Consider the following 23,223-nt stretch of genomic DNA (forward strand, 5'->3'; position numbering starts at 1 on the left):
GAAAGTACACACTATCTTCACAGTGTAAAGAGAATATGATAAAACCTCTGACCCTGATGATACTAGGGCCTGTTTGCTTTTCACTGGTGCTGTGTCTAAATGGAACTTTAACTACATCCTGTTGTTTTTAACGGTTACGTTTCATGTCAGTAATTTTCACCTCTGAACGTTCATTATTTTTAATGACCAGAAAAAGCCTATAGAAAAGTGCAAATAATTTGCCAAAATAAAACAATCAATAAAAGTAACAACATTCTCAGAAGACATCTCTCTTTAGTTGAATTGTGTTTTGTAGTTTTATTAAAGCAATTTTATGTAGATTTTTATTTGACAGTCAAAGACTGTGCAATGCTGTCTTTTGCTATAAGTGTGTGGGAGGAACACCAGCCAACTCCTGATGAAGGTCAAACAGACTAAAAACCTTTCATTAAATACCATCCATTAGTCAGCGATAGGATGTGGGCGTTTGTTCTCATCTCATTTTACAAATTAAATGACAAAATTACATGTAAGTGATAACCAATTAACTTTTTTCATATATTACCTTATAGGCAACATATGATATCAGTTTATAATGTGGATAAGCTGCCAAATCCCTTTGATGAAGAAAGCACGTTTATAAATCGAATAAAACATTTTCATTCAGCAACAAAGTGTACAAGTACAGATCTGGTGTCCAAAAAGTTGAGACACAACAGAATGCAATGATTTGCAAATTATGTAAACCTATATTTAATCAAATGTAGAACAAAGACAGGACTAAAGAGGGACTATCCAGCTTGTTACCAGTGTACAGTTCAAAAGCCAGCATCCATGATGGTATGGGGGTGCATTAGTGCATTAGTGCACATGGCATGGGTAGCTTGCACATCTGGGCAGGCACCATTAATGCTGAACAATATATACAGGTTTTGGAGCAACATATGCTGTTACCCAGACAACGTTGTTTTCAGGGAAGGCCTTGCTTATTTCAGCAAGACAATGCCAAATGGTATTCTGCGTTTTCTGAAGTATATTGAAAACATATGGCGCTTCATGAAATACAAAAATTGACAAAGGAGACTAACTGTAGAGTAGCTGAAATCCTTTATCAGGCAAGAATGGGACAACATTTCACCTTCAAAACTCCAGCAACTGGTCTCCTCAGTTCCCAAACATAGAGTATTCTTAAAAGAAGAGAGGTAAACATGCCTTTGTCCCAACTATTTTGAGACGTATTAATGGCATTAAATAAAACAATAACATCACTCACTTTCAACATTTGATTTGTTGTCTTTGTTCTATTTTCAATTAAATATGGGTTTACATGATTTGCAAATCTTTGCAATCTGTTTTTATTTACATCTTACACAGCATCCCAACTTTTTTGGAAACAGGCTTGTAAGTCCCTGATTAGTTGAAGACATAAAACTACAGCTTGTCTTTCATGTGTATTTATGTCAGAGCACTCTACTGACAGCTTACCCAGACACTGAAACTTGTCAGCTGGCGTGGTGAGCAGCAGCTTGCCCTCCATGCCACGGGGGCCGGCACAGCGGGCGATACCAGGCTCCTTATAGCCGCTCTTCACCCAGTCTGACAGCCAGAGCAGACGGCAGTCACAGTACAGCGGGTTGGCTCCAATCGCTCTGAAAAAAGAATCGTACGGTGAGCTCACTGACAGAAGGGCACGGTCTGTGGGTTAGAAAAGGTGAGACAAAGAAAATAACTTTTGGAGGAAGTATGGGAGAGCAGAACTCACTCAATAACTTGAAGAGGACAAGAGAGGGAAAGAAGGGGAGAATGAAATGGGGAAGATGAGATGAAAGTGTATTAAACAAAATTATTTCTCAAGTGGCTCAATGATTAAAATTTTTTTTTTTTTTTTTTAAATCCTGTTTTTCAGAGGTTTTATTCCTTGTCTAACTCATTTTAAGATGTACGGTCCCTTTACTGTTTAGCATCTCAGAAAGTAAATGGACCTGCAGTTTTTCTCTTTTCCCTTGAATGATTGAAGGTTGGCAGTTGATTTAGGATAGAGGTTTGAGGCCTGGATTTTTTTTTCCTTTTGGATGTGTCTTTTTTTGTATATATTTATTTCATTTCAGTCTAAAGGGGCTTTATTGGCATGGAAGTTACATGGATAATGATAATCAAAATACAGTTCGTCTACATATTTAGACAGTCCACAATAACATTAATACGAATTTTTAACACAACATTATGCCTGAAATAAAAGAAAGAGGGAGTGAAAGATGGTGGTGTGAATAGGAGCAAAGACAGGAAGACAGGAGGTTAATTGATCTGCATTAAAATGTACAGCAATAATGTTTGAAGCCACGTGGTGGAGCTCTCAGACCTCACAGCTGTGCTCACATACTGTTCAGATAGTAACATATGCTGACACACAATCATAAAGCTAATAACGTTCACCAAATTTATTATTACTACATTTATTATTACACAATTATGAGACCAAATATCACTTAACACATAATGCCCAAATACATGCGCGTGCGCGCACGCACATGCACACACAGTTCCTCCAAAAAATTTGCAAAAATCCTCATCCACTCTCAGTGACGAGCATGTGCGGCCATATGGAGTTCCATGAGAGACTTCTAGGATGTCAACAAAGGCATGGTAGTTTAAAGGAAAATTGTTGATCGTCCTGGTTTGATTAATTTTTTTTAGTGGTTCTGATAACATATTATAAGTAAAATGAGTATTGCTGGTGGTTTGTGGATATCACTTAAGCACAGTAAAGCAGGCAGCAGGGTGGAGAACATTATAAATCAGATTACAATTTCTACTCCAAACTTTTTCATTGTTAATGACCATTAGACAGACGACTTCCTGTTTGAGCTAATATACTGTAGATTTTGTTTGTTAAGGGATGATAAAATCATTTCAGGTGCACTCACTTTCTGTCATTTCAAAATGAGTGTTTTTGAATAGATAAGGAGGGTAACCAGGGTGATTGTCATTAACATGTGTAATGTGTGACTAAGCCAAGAAACAATCAAAATAGCCCAAACTACCAAATTTAGATACAAAAAAAAAAAAAAAAAAAAAAATCATAATTTCCTGTATAAGATGTAATGTCTTTGTGTAATGATAAATATTTGACCAAAGTGTGTCAATTTCCCTTACATTCTTTTCCACATACACTAATCATCAAAGAAGCATTATCTGCCTGAGCTTGGATTACAGTTAAGATCTTTGGGTCACATTTTCCTACAATATTGCTCTTCTGTTGGGTGAAATAATTTAAATTAAATTAAATCTCCTACATTAAATATTTTTTGGTATAATTGAATAGAAAATTAGTTGTTATTTGTTAATTGTGGTGCAGTTGTTTTTTCAAAAAGCCTCGAAATGCAGACTTCTCCTTCGCGAATAAAGAAAGCATCACAGAGGAACCACTAAAGAATAATAAAAAAAAAAAAAGTCCATTTCAGCACTGGAATAAGCTACATGAGATCATTGTACAACCCAATTCATTTTCTTTACAGCAGGATCCTATTTCAGAAAAAATCCTCCCTATCTCCTCTCTTCACCTTGTGTTCACATTCTTCCCCTACCGTCTACTCTCACTCATCCTTTCCCCTCTTAATCTTCCTCCCTTCCTTATTCCTCTTTATCTTTAACCACCCCTTCACCATCCATCTGCTCTTTCCACACTAACTGTATTCTTAGATGGACTCACATGAGTCATGCTTGACTGAAGATGATTATACTGTGTATGCAGTCACACGCGCACACGAACATGCACACACACACACACACACACACACATACACGCGCGTGCACACACACACACACACACACGCACGCACGCACGCACGCACGCACGCACGCACACACACACACACACACACACACACACACACGCACGCACGCACACACACACACACACACACACACAGATCAATGGGAAACGATGGCTCTCTCCAGCTAATTCAATCCAGAAGGCAGCCACTTCACTTGAAACCACTTGATCTCTAAGAACTGGACTTTATTTGAGTGGAGTCATAAAAGGGAATGAACATGCATCTCTCTCTCTCTCTCACACACGCACACACACACACACACACACACACACACACACACACCTCATTCTGCTGTCCTTTACAATAAGGAGGTGCTTTTCTTATGTACCGTATGAATGCATTAATATGCATGTACTACATATACATTTAAGTGCTTACAGGTGAGACAGGGAGGCCACATCGCTGAAGATGCCCTGCTGCAGTTCAGAGATGTCGTTGCCATGGAGAGAGCTGAAAGACAGACATAGTTGCAGGTCAGAAAAGGCTATAAACGGTCAAACTGAAAACTGAGCAACCGCAATGACAGGCAGCGAGTCTCATTGAGCTCAACAACAGAGGAACATTTCAAGTCCAAAAACAGATGATAGCTCGTAATAAAGCAAAGGGGCAACAGTGATGTGGTCCGACCAGTGACAAGTGTAGTACAATATGGCGCGTTCGTGTGTGTGTGTGTGTGTGTATGTGTGTGTGTGTGTGTGTGTGTGTGCGCGCGCTCACAGCAGTCTCAGAGAGCGCAAACCACCCAGTGCGAGAGGAGGGATACAGCGCAGTGAGTTGTAACTGAGGATTCTGAAAAGAAAAAAGATACACAACATAATGACACACAGCATAACAAAACACTGCGCTGAAATCAGTATTCAGTGATGGGCAGTGGGATACAGGTCTTGTTAGCTCAATTCTTTCTAAGTCAACATCAACAGAATTTTTATCAACTTTTCTAACTTCAGGTTTTTAGACCCAACTAACGCTGACTCAAGTGACATCACAAGAGTCAGTTTATCAGATGTCACACAGCAAAAAGCATAATAAAATGTTGTACTCAGATCTGTAAACAGACTTTGGCTTTATAGAAATCTGTTACACTGAATATACAAACTCCATCTATGACTAACACATTATGAGTTATGTATTAGCACTGCAGTCTGTGAATATGGCGACCTTTATTGAAAAAGTGTGATTAACTGACATCTTTCTGATACCCCTTTTTTTTTTTTTTGTGAAATTCTCCTCTAACATTTTACCAGGGACATATGCATGGATGAACTCACAGGGTGGTGAGCTGGCTCATATTGGAGAAGGAGTCATCGGACAGGGAGCTGATTTTATTGTTGCTCAGATCTCTGCGGAGGCAAAGGTCAGTTACAATCAATACACACACAGACTTTGCAGCAGAAGTCCCATTAGACACACAAACCTGCACGATACACACAAAGTAGCACACATACTGCCATCCCTTTCCAAGCGCTCTCTTTACTCCCCACAACATACACACACATTCTCAAAACTTAAAAAGCATCTGATCATTGAACTGAGCGAATCACCTTAAGGGTTTGGTTCATATTTTATATGATACAATATAAATACATGAGGCTTATTGGAATGAGCTGGATTTCACTGAATTCACTACACAGTCTACAGCTCCCTCTGCTGGATTTGTTTGTACATTCATGGGTCTATTTGACTACATGCAGCTCTTGTCCAACCTGAGTGAAGTGTCCAACAATTTGGGATAATCAGCTGAAACTGTAACTACGGGGTTAAAGTGCTGATTCTCAGCTTTATTTTGAGGATGCTCACATCCAGATGTTCCTTATAAGGCTTGCAGCACTTTTCATAAAAACAAAATTAAAAAAAACTTTTTACTGGGTCATAATCGAAACAACAAATCCTTATATTGTTAAAAGTCAATCGAGTTCATTTTTAATTGTACTGAATAAAGTCCCAGACACCAGCAGAATTATGATATCTTCACCTCCCTGTTCTGCAATCAGCATCACTTATTGGCGGTTTAGGAGGCTTTTCCCCTCAGTCTCATCTCTTGCAGTGCAACATACAAACAGCTGATTTAAGTTCATATGAGTGATAGGATGGCCTGAAAATGTTCCTTGGTTACCTTTTCTCTATGGTTAGGCACTTTCCCCTGCATCTTTGTAAGCAACTGTAAAAGGAGCTATGAGTTGTCCACTCTCACTCTTTAAACCTCAAAGTGTTTGCTTCACTTTGAATGCAACAAACAACTCCTGTACTAAAGTAGATGTTCTAAAAGAGGCAGATGAGCAGTGAAGTGCATTCAGTATTAGTGTTCACGATGCCAGTGGTTCAAACCGTGTCAGCAGAGTAAGCAGATGTAGCAGATAAGTATAAGGAGAAACAGAAGTGTGAATAACGTGTTTCTTACACAAGCTGCAGGTATTTAAAGGTGGCTAACTCCTTGGGAACATTGGTGAACTGGTTACCATCCAGATACCTGAGGGGACAGGACAGACATGGTTTGCACTTTTCTGCAGAACGATAATTTACATCGTCCGTTAAGGGAATTCTGAGATCATTTCTAACATAATACATCACTGATTCACATGTAATTATTTCTCCACAAAGTCATTCGATATTGGAATTTTCTTCCTGCTGAATCAATGAAATGAATCAATATTTTACACTTTGTGACATGGAACCCTGAATTCACATTAATTCTCTGGTTACAAAAGCAATGACTGAATTAAGAAAAACATTTTTCAAATCATGTAAACTACATTAGAAACCAATACTTACAAGTTTTAATCAGGAATGATAAACATCCCTGATAATAAAATGACTGTTATCGTTTTTACTGCCCCTATTGCCCATTTAACATAGTATATGTAACTTCCTGATATTGTTACAACACCTGTTGAAGCAAGATATTTTAGAGCTTAAACAGAAACATTATAGTGTATTATCAGTACAGGATCTTTATTGTCCAGCTTGCCCATCCGTGTAATAAAGTACCTGACATTTTTCATCTCCAAGAAATTGAACTAAAATTGTTGATGCAGTTGCTTTCAGACTCACAGTTCAGTGACATTGCGGGGAAGTCCTCTGGGCAGAGCCTGCAGGTGTTTATTGCTGCAGCGGACCACTGTGTCCATGCAGGTGCACTGGCTGGGACACTGAGGCCCCGGGGCACAGCTGTTGTCCTCCAGTACAGAGCCTGAACACACAGATAGGAGGGGAGAATTTCAATATACCTTATATTTCGTTTCATTGTACAATTACTCAGTGTGGTTTTCAGACGTATTGTGAGGCATGATAACATTTTATGCATTCTCAGTTGAGGCAGTCTGTGATACGTGATAAAACTTTTGAGTTCTCTAATGTAACTACTTTCCTTCCCTAGAACATTTATTCTCATATTTGGATACATGCATCTTACCGTCCTCGCAGCGAAAATCAGGTACAGCCACGTCCTGCAGGGGGATCTCTCGGAGGAAGGCGGGGCCCTGACAGCGAGGATTCCCGGTCACAATTCGTCGACTTCTAAGCCACGCCCCAAACCAGGAAAGGCGGCAGTCACAGTTAAAAGGATTGGCCAGGAGGTTTCTGGTGGAACAACAGAGATGGAAGAAGGCAATTACAAAGATGACCAAGAATAAACAGGGACTACGTCTGTATGAGTGTGTAAGTATGTGACACTAACAGGGTAGACAGGTTGGGCAGGGTGTCGAAGGCTCCAGGCAGGATGGTGCTCAGCTGGTTGTCATAAAGGGAGAGCAGCCTGACGTTGGTCAGCCCTGTGAAGCTACCATTATGGATGCAGCTGATCCTGTTGTTCCTCAGCATCCTACACACACACACACACACACACACACACACACACACACACACACACACACACACACAATGGCACTGACTGACTCGAGGATGACATTACATTGACTTACACTAATTTCCTGGAAATAACCACAACCACAAATGCTACTTGCCTAATCCTAACCCTTATCCTGAATTTAACCTGACCTTACCTCGACCTGCAAGGTGTAAATACCAGGAACAAAAAAGGAAACTAGTCCAGGACATTATTATTTGACAATTTCTGATGTGTTGTAGCATTTTGTATTTAAGAGCTGTCAACAGAACTAAACCTTGAACCGACTAAATTTTTGTGTCCTTACAAGGAATTGTGCCCCTCTCAATGTGGCTGTGTAAACGAATGTATATCCCCACAACATGAGTAGTAAAAGTTCCAGAACAGTGTACTATTGTGTAATGTACAATGTAATTATCACACCAGTAGTTTTAGCTCATTAAATCAAACCTCCACTAAACACTTGGATTATATATTTATGTTTATGCAGCCACTGGTTTCAGTTAATTGTGATGGTAAAAATTGCCCCGATATTTTTTACACTTAAATTTGTAATGGTATTTCTATCTATAAAATCCATCCCTTTTGGTCTATCAAATACCCATATTAATTTATGTAATTTCATGAAGGTAATATCCAAACTTTGTCATCAGCGTGAGCCATTCACACTAAGTTTTGTTGGTAGGGTCTCTTTGCTAACTACTTGCTCAAAAATATATTTTATTAGTTAATATTCAGTGTAGTCAGATAAACTCACAGCATGCGCAGGCCCTCCATGCCTTTAAGCATGCTCCCTCTCACAGATTCCAGGTGGTTGGCTGTCAGGTGAAGTTCAACCACTGAAGAGGCGCCGTCAAATGCTCCGTCCTCAATCTCTGAAATCTTGTTGTTGCTCAGGTTACTGAGAGTAAAGAAGATAAAACACAAAGTAAGAATTCTGTCTGCAGTTTTCATTAATTTTCCTTCATGCCAAACTCTATTCTTAAAGATTCATGACAATGCACTTGGTTCAGCCGAGCAGTATCATTCAGCATGCAAGCACATTGTCTACTCTTGTGGTGAAAGTCAACCTTTTCAATTGTCAACCAGTGTTCAGCATTTTAGGAGACATATTTTCCACAGGTAAAATCAATTAACTGTAAGTACTTTTGTCACAGTTATAAAAACAATTACATTTTCTGTGGTAGTGCTGTGTTGTTATTTTTGGAAATTCCTAAATTACAGTTTGCTCTGAACCTCTTTTTCCTTGTACAGTAAATAACTTTGGTTGGAAATTTCTCCTATCCTATTTGCCATCGTTTTTGTCAAGTTTTTCGGAGTGACCTACATTTTCTTGAGCTGTGACAGGCCCTTGAAGGCTCCGGTGGCTTCCAGCACGGAGAGGTCGTTGTTGTTGAGACGCCTGGGACAATCCCAGAGAAAAGACACGAAGCGGGCGGAGCAAAAAGATCATTAGCAGAAGAGTCGTTTTGCAAAGTGTGTGTTTTTTGTGTAGTGAGTGTGCATCCATGCAGCATGAATCCACATACACGTAAACATGAATATCCATTACATTGTTTGGCCATCATGTGTGTACTCATATGCTGTACATGAAAATGTCTGTGAATGTGTGTGTGGAAGCAAATTAGTGTAGAGTATGGCATTATAATATAACATACATTGATTTGTCAGCAAGACAAATAGCTTCTGCCAATACTGGCTAATCACAGGTATAGAAACAATCGGATTCAAAACTTGAATAAACCAATTCATCAATTCCTTGGTGAACTAGTTTTAATAATAAATGACAGACAAAGCTCTCAATTGTGACCATCAGTTTGTTGCTTTTACCTGTTTTATATAGTTTCTATGTTATGTAAATACAATATTTTGGCCCACTGGTCAGATAAAACAAGCAGTTTGAGGAGTTCAACTTGACATGTGGCGGGTATTTTTAAGCAGCCTAATATAATTTATATTTCATAGATTGCATAATGAATCGTGTTCCACCAGCATCATGTAGGCAGATAAGTAAAATACAGTAAAAATCTGTAAACAGCAGAAAAAAAATAAACATTAACAGAAATGTTTCAATATATTTCTGATTTCTTGTGAGTGTGACTCTACTGTTTAAAGTTTCTGTCATAATTGTATTGCTATTGTGCTATTTGATGCTAAGGTTTATTGTTCAGCTGCCAAATATCCTGGGAAGGTATTTTTCACTAAGCTGAATAAATGTCAGGCTGAACATGGGCTCCATGTACCAAAAAGTATGACAAAATATTGTACTGTAAAATGTACACTGTGTGTGTGCGTGTGTACTCACAGTTCTTCAGTCGAGGGCGGCAGGTGCTCAGGGAACTTGGTGAGACGGAGGTTGGAGCAGTCGACCACGTTGGCTTCACACCGACATTTAGCGGGACACACTGGCTTACTGTTACACTCGTAGCTCAGACGTCTGTCTTCAGTACCTGGACACAAGTGCAGGTAGGACAGACGGATAGACAGTTGGTGAAACTCTTTAAGAAAGCTCAACAGATATCAAGATACCTGGAGGAAGACGTATACTGTAACTGTTTTGTTAAAGAATTCTTCTTTTAATGTAGATATGAATCCGAAAACAATGATAACTAACTTGGATCTACCTACTGTACATTCATAGGTATGAATATATATTAACAAAAAGTCACCTGGGATGTGGTACTGCTCCTTGGCTGTCACAGAAACAGACAGAAAACTGTGTCAGCCAAAGTGTTTGGACGATTCAATACCGCAAACAGAAACACAGTCCCCCCCCCCCCACCCCACCCCCCACCACCACCACCACACACACACACACACACACCACCACCACCACCACACACACACACACACACACACACACACACACACACACACACACACCACCACCACCACACACACACACACACACACACACACACACACACACACACACACACACACACAAATTCCTGGAAGAGGTCTTGTATGAAACTGGCAGCAGAACATGTTCACGTACAGCAGAAACGAGGCATGAAACAATTGGTTTCCGTGTTTTGCTTCTTTTATGGGAATATTGTGTCGGCCTGCGTGAACCTCTCCAGGCCTGGCAGCAGACTAAAGCAACGCAGAGCATTTTGTGTGGTGAGCAGAGCGCCTGCCATGGTTTCACTGGCCAGAGACTGGCATCACATAGTGGCTTCACACAGACTGGCATGGTGTGGGGGATGGAAATGGACAGGGAGCTTCTAGTTACAGGCATCCAGTTACAGTCTATGTGATTAACTTGCTTCCTTTTTTGTCTTGTTGTCACACATACATGTAAACAAACATTTTCTTTCGCCTTCTTGTAGCTCAGCCTTTGCATGTTTTTCTTGTTTAAGGGGTTTTCATTAGGTTTCTATATATACTACCTGTTAAGTTCATTTCATATTGTTTTGTAATTTATTAGGTTTTTGAAAAATGCTTTTGGAGGATGAGAACTTCAGAGGTGTTGCACCAATTTGTGCTTTACAGGCTATTCCTCTTGTGAATACAATTGCACCTCTTGAACTCAGACTGTCACTCTCTGTCTCACTTTACACTCCTGTCTTCCTTATTCTTGTCTCTCTCTCTCTCTCTTCACAGACTCACACATATATTCACACACACACACACACACACACACACACACACACACACACACACACACACACACACACACACACACACACACACACACACACACAATGGCACTGACTGACCAGAGCATCTGAACTTGTTGCTCTTGATCTGTGCGATGCGTTTGTTGGCAAGGCGGCGAGGGCTGGCACAGCGTGCTCCGCTGGTCTCTATGGGGTTTGAACGCAGGAAGTCAGCCAGCCACTTCACATTACAGTCACATACGAAGGGGTTCTGGGCCAGGTGGCTGATGAGAAATCACAAGGGGGAAGGACATCAGTCAGATCAGACTGAAAGGAGTGGAACACAACTTCAAACAGTATCCATTTATGTATTGTCTCACAGAGTCTGGATGCTGTGCAGTGAGCTGAAGGTGCCTTTGGCCAGACTCTGGATCTTGTTGTCATACAGCGACAGAAGAGCCAAGTTCTCCAGATCTTTGAACACTGTGGCTCGGATACAGTGGATCTTATTTGCATTCAGCAACCTGCAGGATGATAGGAGACCATTATCAGTAAGGAAGTGGATGACAGATCCCGAGCTCTGGTCCGGGTTGAGGGTATCGCCTGCTAATTTTGCTAAATTTGTAAAAAGAAAAGAAATGAATTGACCCCTAAGCAGATACGGAATCAATCAACTAACTTATAGCACGACTTTCTCACCAAGTTCTCACAAATTTTTAACTAGGTGTCACGGATAAAAGATGATGGATGATTCTGCAACTGCCTGGTGTTCTCTTTTATGTTTCCTCCAGAACAACTTTGTTTTTTTAAGTTATAAAATTGCAAGCAAAGCAAGGGGGCTTTTTCATCACACTAGCCTGAACTCAGGTTGATTTACTGAACTCCTAATGGGAATTAAACGGGCTTGAAATATGTCTTCCTTTTCATCCATTCATTCTTTGCTCTGCAATGTTGTTTGACACTAGTGATACACTGCAGTTTCACCCCTCAGCACCCCCTTGGAGCAGGGTCTCAGATCAGTTGCTACTGTATCCCTGTACTTCTATCTAATAGACCAGGTTAACACCAAAGTCTACCAAATAAAGCTTCTGCTCTCATGTAATTTTGTCTCTGATTAAAACATATTCTACAGTTTCACATCTATTTAAATTGCCCCTACATAAGAAAATCTTGCTCATATGAAACACACTACATGTTAGATAAGATAAAAACAATAGAGCCCTTTCATATACAGTCTATCATTACAGCAAGTCATGAAAAAAGTATTATTACAATGCTGCAAAAACTATGCAGAGATGTGTATTCGTTTCCATCCAAGCCATAGTGTACCTCAAAGCCATTCTGAAATTAATTTGTGTCCAACACAGTCAGTGTAAATGTCAGTTCAGATAAATATATGCATGTTGTGGTTTGGACTTACAGCAGCTCCAGAGAGGCCAGGCCATCAAACACTCCATTGGGCAGCTCAGTAATCTTATTACCATACAGAACCCTGCACATAAAACATAGCACAAACTCTCAGAATGCCTTTTAGTTCTGTAACAACAAATGCTCCATCAGGCTGTTATTTGCATCATCAAAACAACAGCAAGACCATAAAATGTTCAGGTGGCTCCACACTCCACCACAAACCTGTACATTCTGTATTTCCCCAAAAACACACATTCAGACACAAACAGGACAGAACACACACACACTCACGCCACAGTTCAGACACATACAGTATATGCATATACTTATACACGCACGAGTACACACTTTCCATCTGGCCCCTGCTGTGATTGTTGGTATGTCCTGATATTTCATAAGAATTATCTGTTTACAGAGAGCAGGAGCCACGTTTGAATTATTCATGCCAACAGATGCACCAACATGCATGCGGTGCAAACATATGGAGATGTACACAGGCAGAATACAAACATATGTAAACACATATTGGTAGAAGCACTCTCAACACTCACAGTGAGTTGAGAGCTCGGAGGCCGTGGAAAGCATCAGGAGCAATCTCAGATATCTGGTTGTTACTCAGGTCTCTGGGAATGAAACAGAATGATTTAGTTCCCATGCGGAAACAGTTTCTCTGAACTTTTACAAAAAAGCAACTGATATTTTAGTTTTTTTTATATCAAAATTATTTGTATCATTTTATTTGCAAATAAATTCAGAAATTCTGCTCTGATTATTAATTAGTGAAACAGATTTGTACTTGGAATGGTTTTGCCATTAAAAAGAGTTTTAGCCACATGTTTAGAAATTCTTATGACTGAATCTACACAACCTTCTTCATTGAAAAGTCTTCCATTTTAAGTAGAAGAATTTTAAAACAGTCTTCTCTTGTCAAATTCTGAACATACATCATTCTGTTCAGTAAGTTTTCTGATGAGGTCAAAATCTGGACCGTGTGTGAAACGCAAGAGGGCTTTTAATTAAGCAATATTACAGAAGACTTTAGTGATGCTTACGGACCTCAGCGCAAGAGCCTCAGTCCTGTCCGCATCGCTGTCGTGCCAATCAATGACATTACAATTATACAACAACTTACCAAGTAAATAAAATATGTAAACAAAATGTATTCATATTGTGGGACAAATCAATCTCTAAATAGAGAACTTTTTGTTTGTGTGATCTCGCGCGTTTCCATGGCAATACATGGAAGATAGTAGCGCCATGTCACCCACTTAGCGGCACAGCTGATATGGTCCAGACCCAATCGGCTAACAGTTCTCCGGATCATTGTGAAAATGGCACTACTATCTTAAAAACACGCGTGTCCATGGATTTCGTTCTCTTCAAATGCAGTTTTATATTTCTATGTGTGGTATTTATTACATTTGAGAAGTCCCACAATCTCTAGAAAGCATTAAAACGGACTAGAAATGGTCTCTGTTGTTACAGTGTTGCCATGGAGATGGCGGAGTGATATGTTCTAGTGACGAGGACGGTGTGCTGTCATGCTGATTTGAGCACGTTCCATATGTACAGCTGACCAATCAGATGTCTCAGTCCGAACTACTTGTGGTATGATTGGAAATGGCTCCTGGAAGTTGAAGCATTAGGGTGACCGGTGGTGTAACTTGCTCACGCAGTCACTCAGTCAGTGACAGACGTTCACGTTTGACGGCTGGCCCTGCTGTTGCTGTCCAACCAAAACATAATACAACACAATACCTACAGTATTACACTAAATCAGTCGATCAGCTTCTTATATGGTTGCAGCCAACAATCCGTATTATAATCTCAGTGATTTGATCACAAAGATGATGTTTACAGAGCGTCCTCCCCTACATCACGACCAAGTCATCTGTGCAAGCAAAAACCCATGTTATTGGATTTTACTGTATATAAGTGGATGCTGATATTTTTTTTGATAAAAAAAAAAGTCAATAATCTTTTAAAGATTATACTTTTACGATGTTCAATTAAAGTGTATTTTGCTAAATTTGGAGACACTTATGTAATCTTTACTCATTACTGTGCACGAGAGAGAAGGCATTACTATCAATGCATTATGCTAATGCTGTGGCAAACAGCCCAACAATGAACTAGTGCAACACTGATGATAACAGAAAACATGATCTCCTACTCTATGGATGCAGTGCTATTCATACTGTGTAGTACAGTATAATCTAAATGTGGTGGTTTGCTGGCCGGGTCGGGTTCAGTAAAAGAATAAGGAACATTTTTGCGGGTTGGGAGGGGGGGGGGGGTTCCAGTTATTCCTACAGTCTAGAAATACCTGACTGCAGACATTGAGGCAGCTAGAACTACAACATAGTTTCTTCTTCAGTCTTTTATAAAAAAAAAATAATCTGTGCTTCTGTTTCATTTGATCTACTTTTATCTGACCCCGTTTTGCTTAGTTTTATCCCACGTGTAATGTTGTGAAAAAATGTATTTTGCCAATAGCATCACTTAATGTGTGCTGTCATTAGGACTGAAAGTGTTGAAGGATGCTTTTTATTATTTATATAATGTTTCCATGTGCTATCCTGTGGGGTCAAACACATTAATGGTTTTATTGTTCCTTTTTCTGATCCCCAAATCAAATCAAATCAAATCAAATCAAATCAAATCAAATCAAATCAAATCAAATCAAATCAAATCAAATCAAATCAAATCAAATCAAATCAAATCAAAATCCCTCCAATACCAAATCCCACTTCATGAATCGACTGGACTGTAAGTCAGCCTGACAGCAAGTTTTTATGAGAGCGAGAGAGCTCTTCTGCTGGCCAAGTTTAGGGGTTTAAATCTTGGATTTGGTCTGGCTTGCCAAACCATGACATGTTAGATTATAAAATCCTTGTTCTGCTGCCACACGTCAGTCGCTCAACTGTCACAATAAATTTTAAGACAAACCACAGCCTGGTAATGTAATCAATCCCCCTCTTGATGCTCGGGACAGTCTCAGTGATGTTGTAAGAGGGCATAAGAGGGGAGAAAAGAATGAGATTAAGAGGAACATGAAATCCAGAAAGACAAAGAGGGAGAGAGAATGTTTGATGATGGAAATGGGCAAAGGAAGAGAGAAGAGGAAAGCAATAACAGTGAACAGAACAAAAACCACAAAGAATGGAGCCAGAAAGAAAACTACTACAAGGTAGAAAGCCAAGAAGCCATGAACACTATTATTGGAGTCAGATTGTCATTTTTTTAAACATGCATTGGATCACAATGATATATAAAACCTCTGATGTAGAGTTTATCTCTTTGCAGGCTGATATAAATCAAATCCTGCTGAAAGTTCGCTGGGGCTGTATGTTATGTCAAGCAGGGGAAACCGCAGCTCAGTGAAAAGTGGAGACGGAAGATGACGAGAGCAATCGAGTTGGCAAATCAAACCCAACACAAAAAGTTTTCTCAGAGGTATTGTCCCTCGGGAGTCTGAAATACAAGGTCTTGGGTTGATTAGAAACTAAAGGGGTGGAGCCAACTTGATCTAACAGAAATATATGAAATGACCATGACATCTAAACACCATGACAAATGATCCTAATTGACTTTCCATTGGCAAGGTTTCATTGGTACCAGCATGTAATTTAACACGTGATGTGCCATAACCGCTAAATCTGGTGTTAAGAGGTCATAGTCGTTTCATGTATTTTTGCAAGATCAGGCGGAACCCAGAAACCACAGCTTTTCTAACTACATGGCTTTCGCTTTTCATGACAAAGAAAACTCTTTTTGGTGGACAAAACATTTTTCAGAATGATAACAGGTAAAGTGAAGTGCAGTAATGCGGGTTACATTAAAACCAGTATGGTGAATAAATGTCAAAGATCAATTTCCATTGGTCTGTGGTTGGATGTAGTGAAATGACAAAGTTTACATGTTGTGACAGTTGATTGTTTTGCTGTGGTTAGAATAAACCCATTTTACATTTAAAGGATGTGATGACTGGAAAATTGCCATAAATCTACAAAAAATCTAGTTCATGATCCCCTTCCTTCCATCTCACAGAGTCCTGAATGAAAGTAACATTGAACTGAGTGAACAAGACTGGAAAAGTCCATAGTATCTGAACAGAAACTTGACATCTGTTTCATAAGTGAGTTCTGATTTAAAGACTTATTACTTCTCTGTCATTCAATGATTTATTACATTTAAAATGGCGGCAGGCTAAACAATGTGTCCCAGATGTTTTTCTCCTCAGCTATTTGCTATTCAGTGTGTTCTTATATATATATCATATATTATATATATATAGTAGTATATGTAGTAGTGTTATTTCAGTCTGAACTGATGTTTAGCAGTATTTAAATGTAACAGTGTGCTTTGTGATGAGAGTGCTTCTTAGGGGTACCCACATTCGTCGAAGTTTCTTGTAGGAGGTGAAGGCGCCGGGGGGAACCGACTTAATGCCATTCTGCTCCAGACGACTGGAGGGAAAATGAGAGATAATAATTTGTTCGATGTTACTTCCATCAACAAACCTTTCTTCATGTTCCATTGAAATCAATCAAACAATACAGACCACTCAAACACTCAACATCAATTTTCTTCTTGGTAAAGTGAAAAATCATCTGCAGATTTTTAACTGGGCTGAAATAACAATGCCTAAAAAAATACATGAAATGTGTCCTGAGTTCCTCCTCTGAAGTTCTGGATTTGAATTGGTTTCCCTCAGTGAGCGTTCACGGAAACTGTCAGCAGGATTGGTAAATTTTACTGTAAATATGCAATCAAGCTAACCGCATTATTCAAATCACGTGGAACAAAACAAGTATATTAGTTTTAACATAGTTGCAAAGATTTCTGTAACTTTTATCACGGTGGCAATAAAAAGTGAATTTGTGTTTTCAAAACTTCAGTATTTAACGACAATATAGTTTAACTGATACTGATACTGCTCACAATGGTTTCCTTCTCTGCCAGCACACAAGTTAATATATGCCAGTGCTGCAGTGGGGACAAACACATCTATCTTTTAATGTGGGATCACACCTCAGGATCTTTGATATATTGGCTGAAAAATAAAGTGCATGTAATGGCCTCTAAAACCTATTTACTGGGTTTGTCCAAGTCACCACCCACTCTGCCTGTAACGCTTCTGAATCTGAGCCAGTGGTAGAAGTGTGCCAGAATGTGGTGAGTATGTAGTTGAGTATGCTTTGTTTTAGCTTTGTGTTCAAACAAGTAAAGCTTCTATGTTGTATTTAAGGAGAGAAATCGCATGAATTTTTCAAAATTACAAGTCTCCATCAATATTGGTTAATTTATTTTATTTTGCAATCACAATAATATATTTTCCTCGTAGGATGTATTGTGGTCTATATTTAATTTTTAAAGTATGTTGTATTTGCTTGTAATGGAATTTTTGGGACTTTCATAAAAAGGTGAGGTATGTAACTTTAACTGTAAGAAATGTTTAAATATAAAAATGCCACGAAGATGATTATTGTGCACTATATCACAGTATAATTCCCAGTTTTTTTAAATTTATGATTACTTGTTGTATGGCAGTTGAGTGCTGGAGGACGTCAACTCATTCTACTATTAGACTGATTGTAAAAGTTTCAGATGAAAATTACTACTTTGTTCTGGAATACTCACATCTCCGTCATGGCCTCAGGGAGGTGGGCGGGGATAGCAGTGAGGCCCCTCCCTCGACAGTCCACGATGTTGTTGCTGCAGGAACACATTGGAGGGCAGGACCCAGAGGCTAAACTGCATGGCTGAACGAAGGCACTGCCACTGTGACCTAAAAACAAGCAATAAGAAAACAATTTTTTTTTTTTTTAAATGTTTAGACTTAAACTCCGACATCCACACCTGGACCGAAGTGTGTTGCAGTGCTGAGCTTCTGTACCTGAGCAGGCGAAGTCACTCTTCCGAAGCTCGGCGAGGTTGAGGCCCCTCAGAGTGGGAGGAGAACTGCACTGAGTGTAGAGGCCCAACGCAGGCCGCTGCCGCAGCCAGGGAGACAGCCAGGCCAGGTGACAGTCACAACGCAGAGAGTTCGAGTGGAGACGACTGGGCGAGGGGAGGAAGAGAAGGGAGGAGGAAATGTAGAGAGGCAAAATAAAATCACAATTAAATATCTGGTGGTGTCCTTGAAACCAGAGTTAACATTGTGGCAGTGTGGTTGAAGAACTTACAAGGTGCGCAGCTTCGGCATGTGGTTGAAACTGGAGACTGGAATACTGGTAATGTTGTTGTTGTTCAGTGTTCTGGAATAGAAATGAAGAGAACATTACTTGGAGAAAGGAGCTGGCAGAGAGCAAGCCACGGTGGCACAAGGAGGGGAGACAGGAAAGAAGAAAGAAAGTGTTACGATTACAAGGATGGGTGAGAGAAAAAGAGTGAGACATGATGCGACGAAGGGAGAGTGAAGGCAAAAGAAATGCAGGAATAAAGAGTGACGGGGAGAAATGAAAAGGAAAGAAGAAGCATGAAAAGAAACAATGAAAGCACAAGTTGTTTTGAAAAGACAAACACATTATCCAAAGACTACTAGATACCAAGAATAGCATGAGTTATATGCATGCAGTATATTTCACATTTATGTGCCAATAGATTGTCCTAATATCCAGAAAGATGAAAAACAGCCTGTATCTGCAATACTTCAGGTTCAGAGTGATTTTCCAGAATACTCACAGGACTTCCAAAGATCGCAGAGCTCTGAACGCTCCCTCTTCAATACAGCTGATATGGTTTTTATCCAACTGACTAGTAATAAAAAGAAGAAAAAACAATAATGATAGAGATTTATTGAATAGTTTCAATCAAGTATTGAATGAACTGGATCTTCTGAATGTAAACGTGATGTTTTCTAACAGTAACAGCCTGTGACACTATCATCACTCTACTATTCCCGTTCCTTTTATCCACTACTTTCACTCTCTGCTTTCACTCACAGGTTCTTGAGGTCCGTGGCTCCTCTGAAAGCTCTCCTCGGGACGGCCTGGATGGCATTTTCACTTAGGTCTCTGGAAAACATTTGAAAAAGAGAGATACAAAGGTTATCCTCCAAAAGTTAAGATGTGGAACAGACATGTTTACATACAGTCAACATATTGAACACATGCTCTCTGTTTTCTCACTCATGAATTCTACTTATCTTTGCCTCCGCCCAGGATGTTATGTTTTTGGGGCAGTTTGTTTGTTTGTTAATTGTTTGTTTGTCTATTTATCAGAAGGTTTAGAAAAACCATCAGACCAAATTTATGAAACTTACTGGAAGGGTGTCACATTTTCCAGCGGATTCAAATCACGGGGCAGAGCCACAAATTATTCATTAACATTGTGCGGTTGTGAGAATCCTCGATCCTGTCTGTCACCTCTGACGTTGCAGTAACTTCCTGTTGCCATCACACTTTGCGGTGCTGCTTCAGCAAACTCTGTAAACTAGCCAATTTTGAATGGTGACATGCCCTTGCTCTACTCAGCAAAAATGGAATTTGTATAAAATGTCTTTTTGCAGCATTGCAGGTAAGGTTTACTGAATTGGAACGGCAGCTCTGCACCATGAAAAACAACCTATAAGCTGTGGAAAATAATAATGCCCCTGTAGCTGGTGCAGGCCAACCTAACGTAAGTCATCAGCCAGCAGGTCCACGGCAACCGGGGCAGTGGCTGGCTGACAGTCTGAAGGAAGCATAGCCTCAAACAGAAGCTCGTAGTAACCAGTCGAGGGAGATGGCCATCCACCTCTGAGTCCGGTTCTGTCGAAAGGGAACTCCTGTAAAATAGTTTTACCTTCCAATGTTATCAAATGCTTACATATGTATATATATATATATATATATATATATATATATATATATATATATACATATATGAATTGTTAGGTTCCACTTTTTAATTTTGTGAGGTCTTAACATTTAATTGAAATTAACTGCACAGTGGTGCAGTGGATAGCATTGTCGCCTCACAAAGAAAAGGTTCTGGGTTTGAATCTGGGCCTGGGCCTTTCTGTGTGGAGTTTGCATGTTCTCGTTGTGCCTGCGTGGGTCCCCCCCCCCCGTGAACCTGTTCACATAGATAATGGATGAATTTAACTGATTAGAAAATTTCACTAGATGGTTGTAAAGTATTAATAGTGACAAAGGCTCGTTGACAAATTCAATGACTTCAAATCACAATCCACATTCAAAGGATGTGTAATCATCAACAGTTGCGGATATATATGGTTGCCGTTACAGATTTGCATATCATATATGAGTGTACTTTTAGCCTTGGCAGAGGTCAGCGCTCTCCAAGTGCACTTCTCGTTTTTTTCTATAATATGATATTTCAGTGATGCTTTGGCAAGACGCTGTTGTTGTATTGCTAATGCCATTTAGGCTACTATAAGAAACCATCTTGTTCTGCATTTGTTAAAGTTAGGTGACTTACTGGGAACGAGATGCATTTATATGAGAAGGGAAATAAACATTTAAAACAGTCATGTAAACTGTAACAAATTGCAGCATTTCATGAAAATGTACAACATGAAACTCCAGCAGCCTTTACCCACAATCAGTCAAGTAACTTCCAGGCTGATCCGCACCATTACCACTGACTTTCATACCAATCTAAACACCAGTTCCTCTCTATCTTAATGTTGTTTTCCTTCCAGCCCAGAGAAGACTGGGGGCAGAAACTCGATTGCTCAGAGACCTCAGAGGGTCACATATATTAAAACAGGCCGGCTTTACAACTGACAAAAAAAGAGGAGTGGAGCAAGAGATAGAGTACAATGTTCCATCTCCATAGACAGTGTAGAAAAGACCAAGTGAACAACAGAAACCCAATCCAACTAATACAAACACAACTATAATCTGAAGATAAAATTGTGTGTGTGTGTGTGTATCAGGTAGACCGCAGATGAGGATGTGCATCATCTCTGGCTGCCCTGGAGGACCTCAGACACACTCCATTAACGTCAGGGTCAAACCAGAGGCTGACAGAAGAAACATCCACTTACTGAGACCTAGACCACTGATATAATATGTACGGTTTCACCACCAGACACAGAACGGGCTCTTTGAGAAAGTAAATCAAATTTAATCTTTTTTTACACAACAAATTCACATTTTTGGAATAAACTCTCTCTGAGTTCAAATCAAATCTGTTTGCTTGTACATCGAATACACTCTCAAGCAGAGTGAAAGTAACTCTTCTGAGAGTTGATTTTTAACTCTTTTCAGGAGTTGAATCTGAACACTTTGGGAGTTAAAACTCGACTCCCATGAAGAGTAAATTGTACTTTAACCTTGAGTTGTTTGAATGAGAACTCTTTCCCAGTGTTAACAGTCAACACTTAAAAATGTGTATTGTTCGACATTCATGGAGTTAAAATTTCATCACAATATAAAGGTTTTAGGTAAGACTGACAACAAGATAACAACATATTCCTCACAAACTGAAATTTAACAATTATATGCAGGGTGATTATATGCAGTATGCAACAATTAATGCTGCATGAAAACTTTGTGTAATTAGTTGCAAACTCACCAATGTATTAGTGCCACTGTATATATGTTACGTTCCTACCTTGTACACTTATGGTTTTTAATGATAGCCCCATTTTATTTATCTATGTTTTTATATTTTCTGTTCTTTATATGTTCTGCATCACAATTTATAGATAGTTTGCAGATCAATCAGTGTTTGTGTTACAGCTCTTTCTGTTTGGTGGTAAAGCAGAGTTCTTTGTTTTTTTTCGTGGACAAAAAAGAAGAAGAATCATGGAGAAGCCTGCGGTAAAAGCAGTAAGACAGTTTGAAATTAAATGCATGATGAAGACAAAACAAGGTAAAAATATTGAAAAATATAAATTCGTCTGGGGTCTGTCATAAAAGCAGAGGTAGCTCTCTGTTGTTCAGCAGTATCTTAGACATGAAAAAGACAAGAGTGATGAGGCGATGGAGGATGTACAAAGTGTCAAGTTAGTCAAAGGGAGGAAAGGATGACAGATAGACAGTGAAAAGAAGTAGGGTGGCGCAAGACATGGAGAGAGACAGGAAAAACAAGATCATAAATGATCATGTGCACACAAAAAGTGGACAGATTGAGACAGGAGTAGAATTTAAAGATTCAAATAGAAACTAAGAAAGAGAAATTGAAATGAGTTAGAGAAAAAAATTAAGGTCAGGACATGACCCAGAGGGAGAGGAGTGAGGGAGTGAGGGATTCATCAACCAGACTATGCAGAGAGTTGGAGCAGAAGAGAGGGACTGTTATGAGGACAGCGACCGAGAGAGATGTAAACTTGATAGAAAGAGACAGAGGGGATAGAGATGAAGTACACTCGTACATATAGTTGTTCTGCCTCGTTTCAGAAGGAGTTCAAAGCCAGTGAACCAAACTAACCATTTACTTTTGTCTATCTGTCCCTCTCTCTTCACTAACAGTAAGCTTTATATCCACTCCAGTGAGAGGGAGAAAACCAATATTGTAAGTGTTTCCGTTCTGGCTTTCTCAAATTATTTCCCTGCAATACAGAGAAAGAACAAAACTGAGGTCAGCCAACCGACACTACAAA

General features: G+C 39.5%; 1 protein-coding gene across 1 annotated transcript in view; it reads right to left on the reverse strand.

Annotated features, from left to right (window-relative positions):
- LOC138209250 (slit homolog 1 protein-like) overlaps nt 1–23,223 on the reverse strand; it is a 67,519-nt gene that overhangs the window by 13,892 nt on the left and 30,404 nt on the right. Inside the window, exons 5-26 of the mRNA XM_069167700.1 lie at nt 19,613–19,684; nt 19,353–19,424; nt 18,854–18,925; nt 18,565–18,728; nt 18,309–18,456; nt 17,063–17,134; nt 13,217–13,288; nt 12,676–12,747; nt 11,636–11,779; nt 11,376–11,539; nt 10,323–10,346; nt 9,959–10,103; nt 8,981–9,055; nt 8,411–8,554; nt 7,486–7,629; nt 7,222–7,388; nt 6,861–6,999; nt 6,211–6,279; nt 5,081–5,152; nt 4,530–4,601; nt 4,191–4,262; nt 1,465–1,628 (exon numbers count right to left, since the gene is read on the reverse strand). Of these exons, the coding sequence (XP_069023801.1) occupies nt 1,465–1,628; nt 4,191–4,262; nt 4,530–4,601; nt 5,081–5,152; nt 6,211–6,279; nt 6,861–6,999; nt 7,222–7,388; nt 7,486–7,629; nt 8,411–8,554; nt 8,981–9,055; nt 9,959–10,103; nt 10,323–10,346; nt 11,376–11,539; nt 11,636–11,779; nt 12,676–12,747; nt 13,217–13,288; nt 17,063–17,134; nt 18,309–18,456; nt 18,565–18,728; nt 18,854–18,925; nt 19,353–19,424; nt 19,613–19,684 (2,339 nt within the window). The remainder of the gene's footprint in view (nt 1–1,464; nt 1,629–4,190; nt 4,263–4,529; nt 4,602–5,080; nt 5,153–6,210; nt 6,280–6,860; nt 7,000–7,221; nt 7,389–7,485; nt 7,630–8,410; nt 8,555–8,980; nt 9,056–9,958; nt 10,104–10,322; nt 10,347–11,375; nt 11,540–11,635; nt 11,780–12,675; nt 12,748–13,216; nt 13,289–17,062; nt 17,135–18,308; nt 18,457–18,564; nt 18,729–18,853; nt 18,926–19,352; nt 19,425–19,612; nt 19,685–23,223) is intronic.

The sequence above is a fragment of the Embiotoca jacksoni genome, unplaced genomic scaffold, assembly GCF_022577435.1.
Source record: "Embiotoca jacksoni isolate LCO1_2020_lvr unplaced genomic scaffold, fEmbJac1.0.p SCAF_4, whole genome shotgun sequence".
NCBI classification, from domain to species: Eukaryota; Metazoa; Chordata; class Actinopteri; family Embiotocidae; genus Embiotoca; species Embiotoca jacksoni.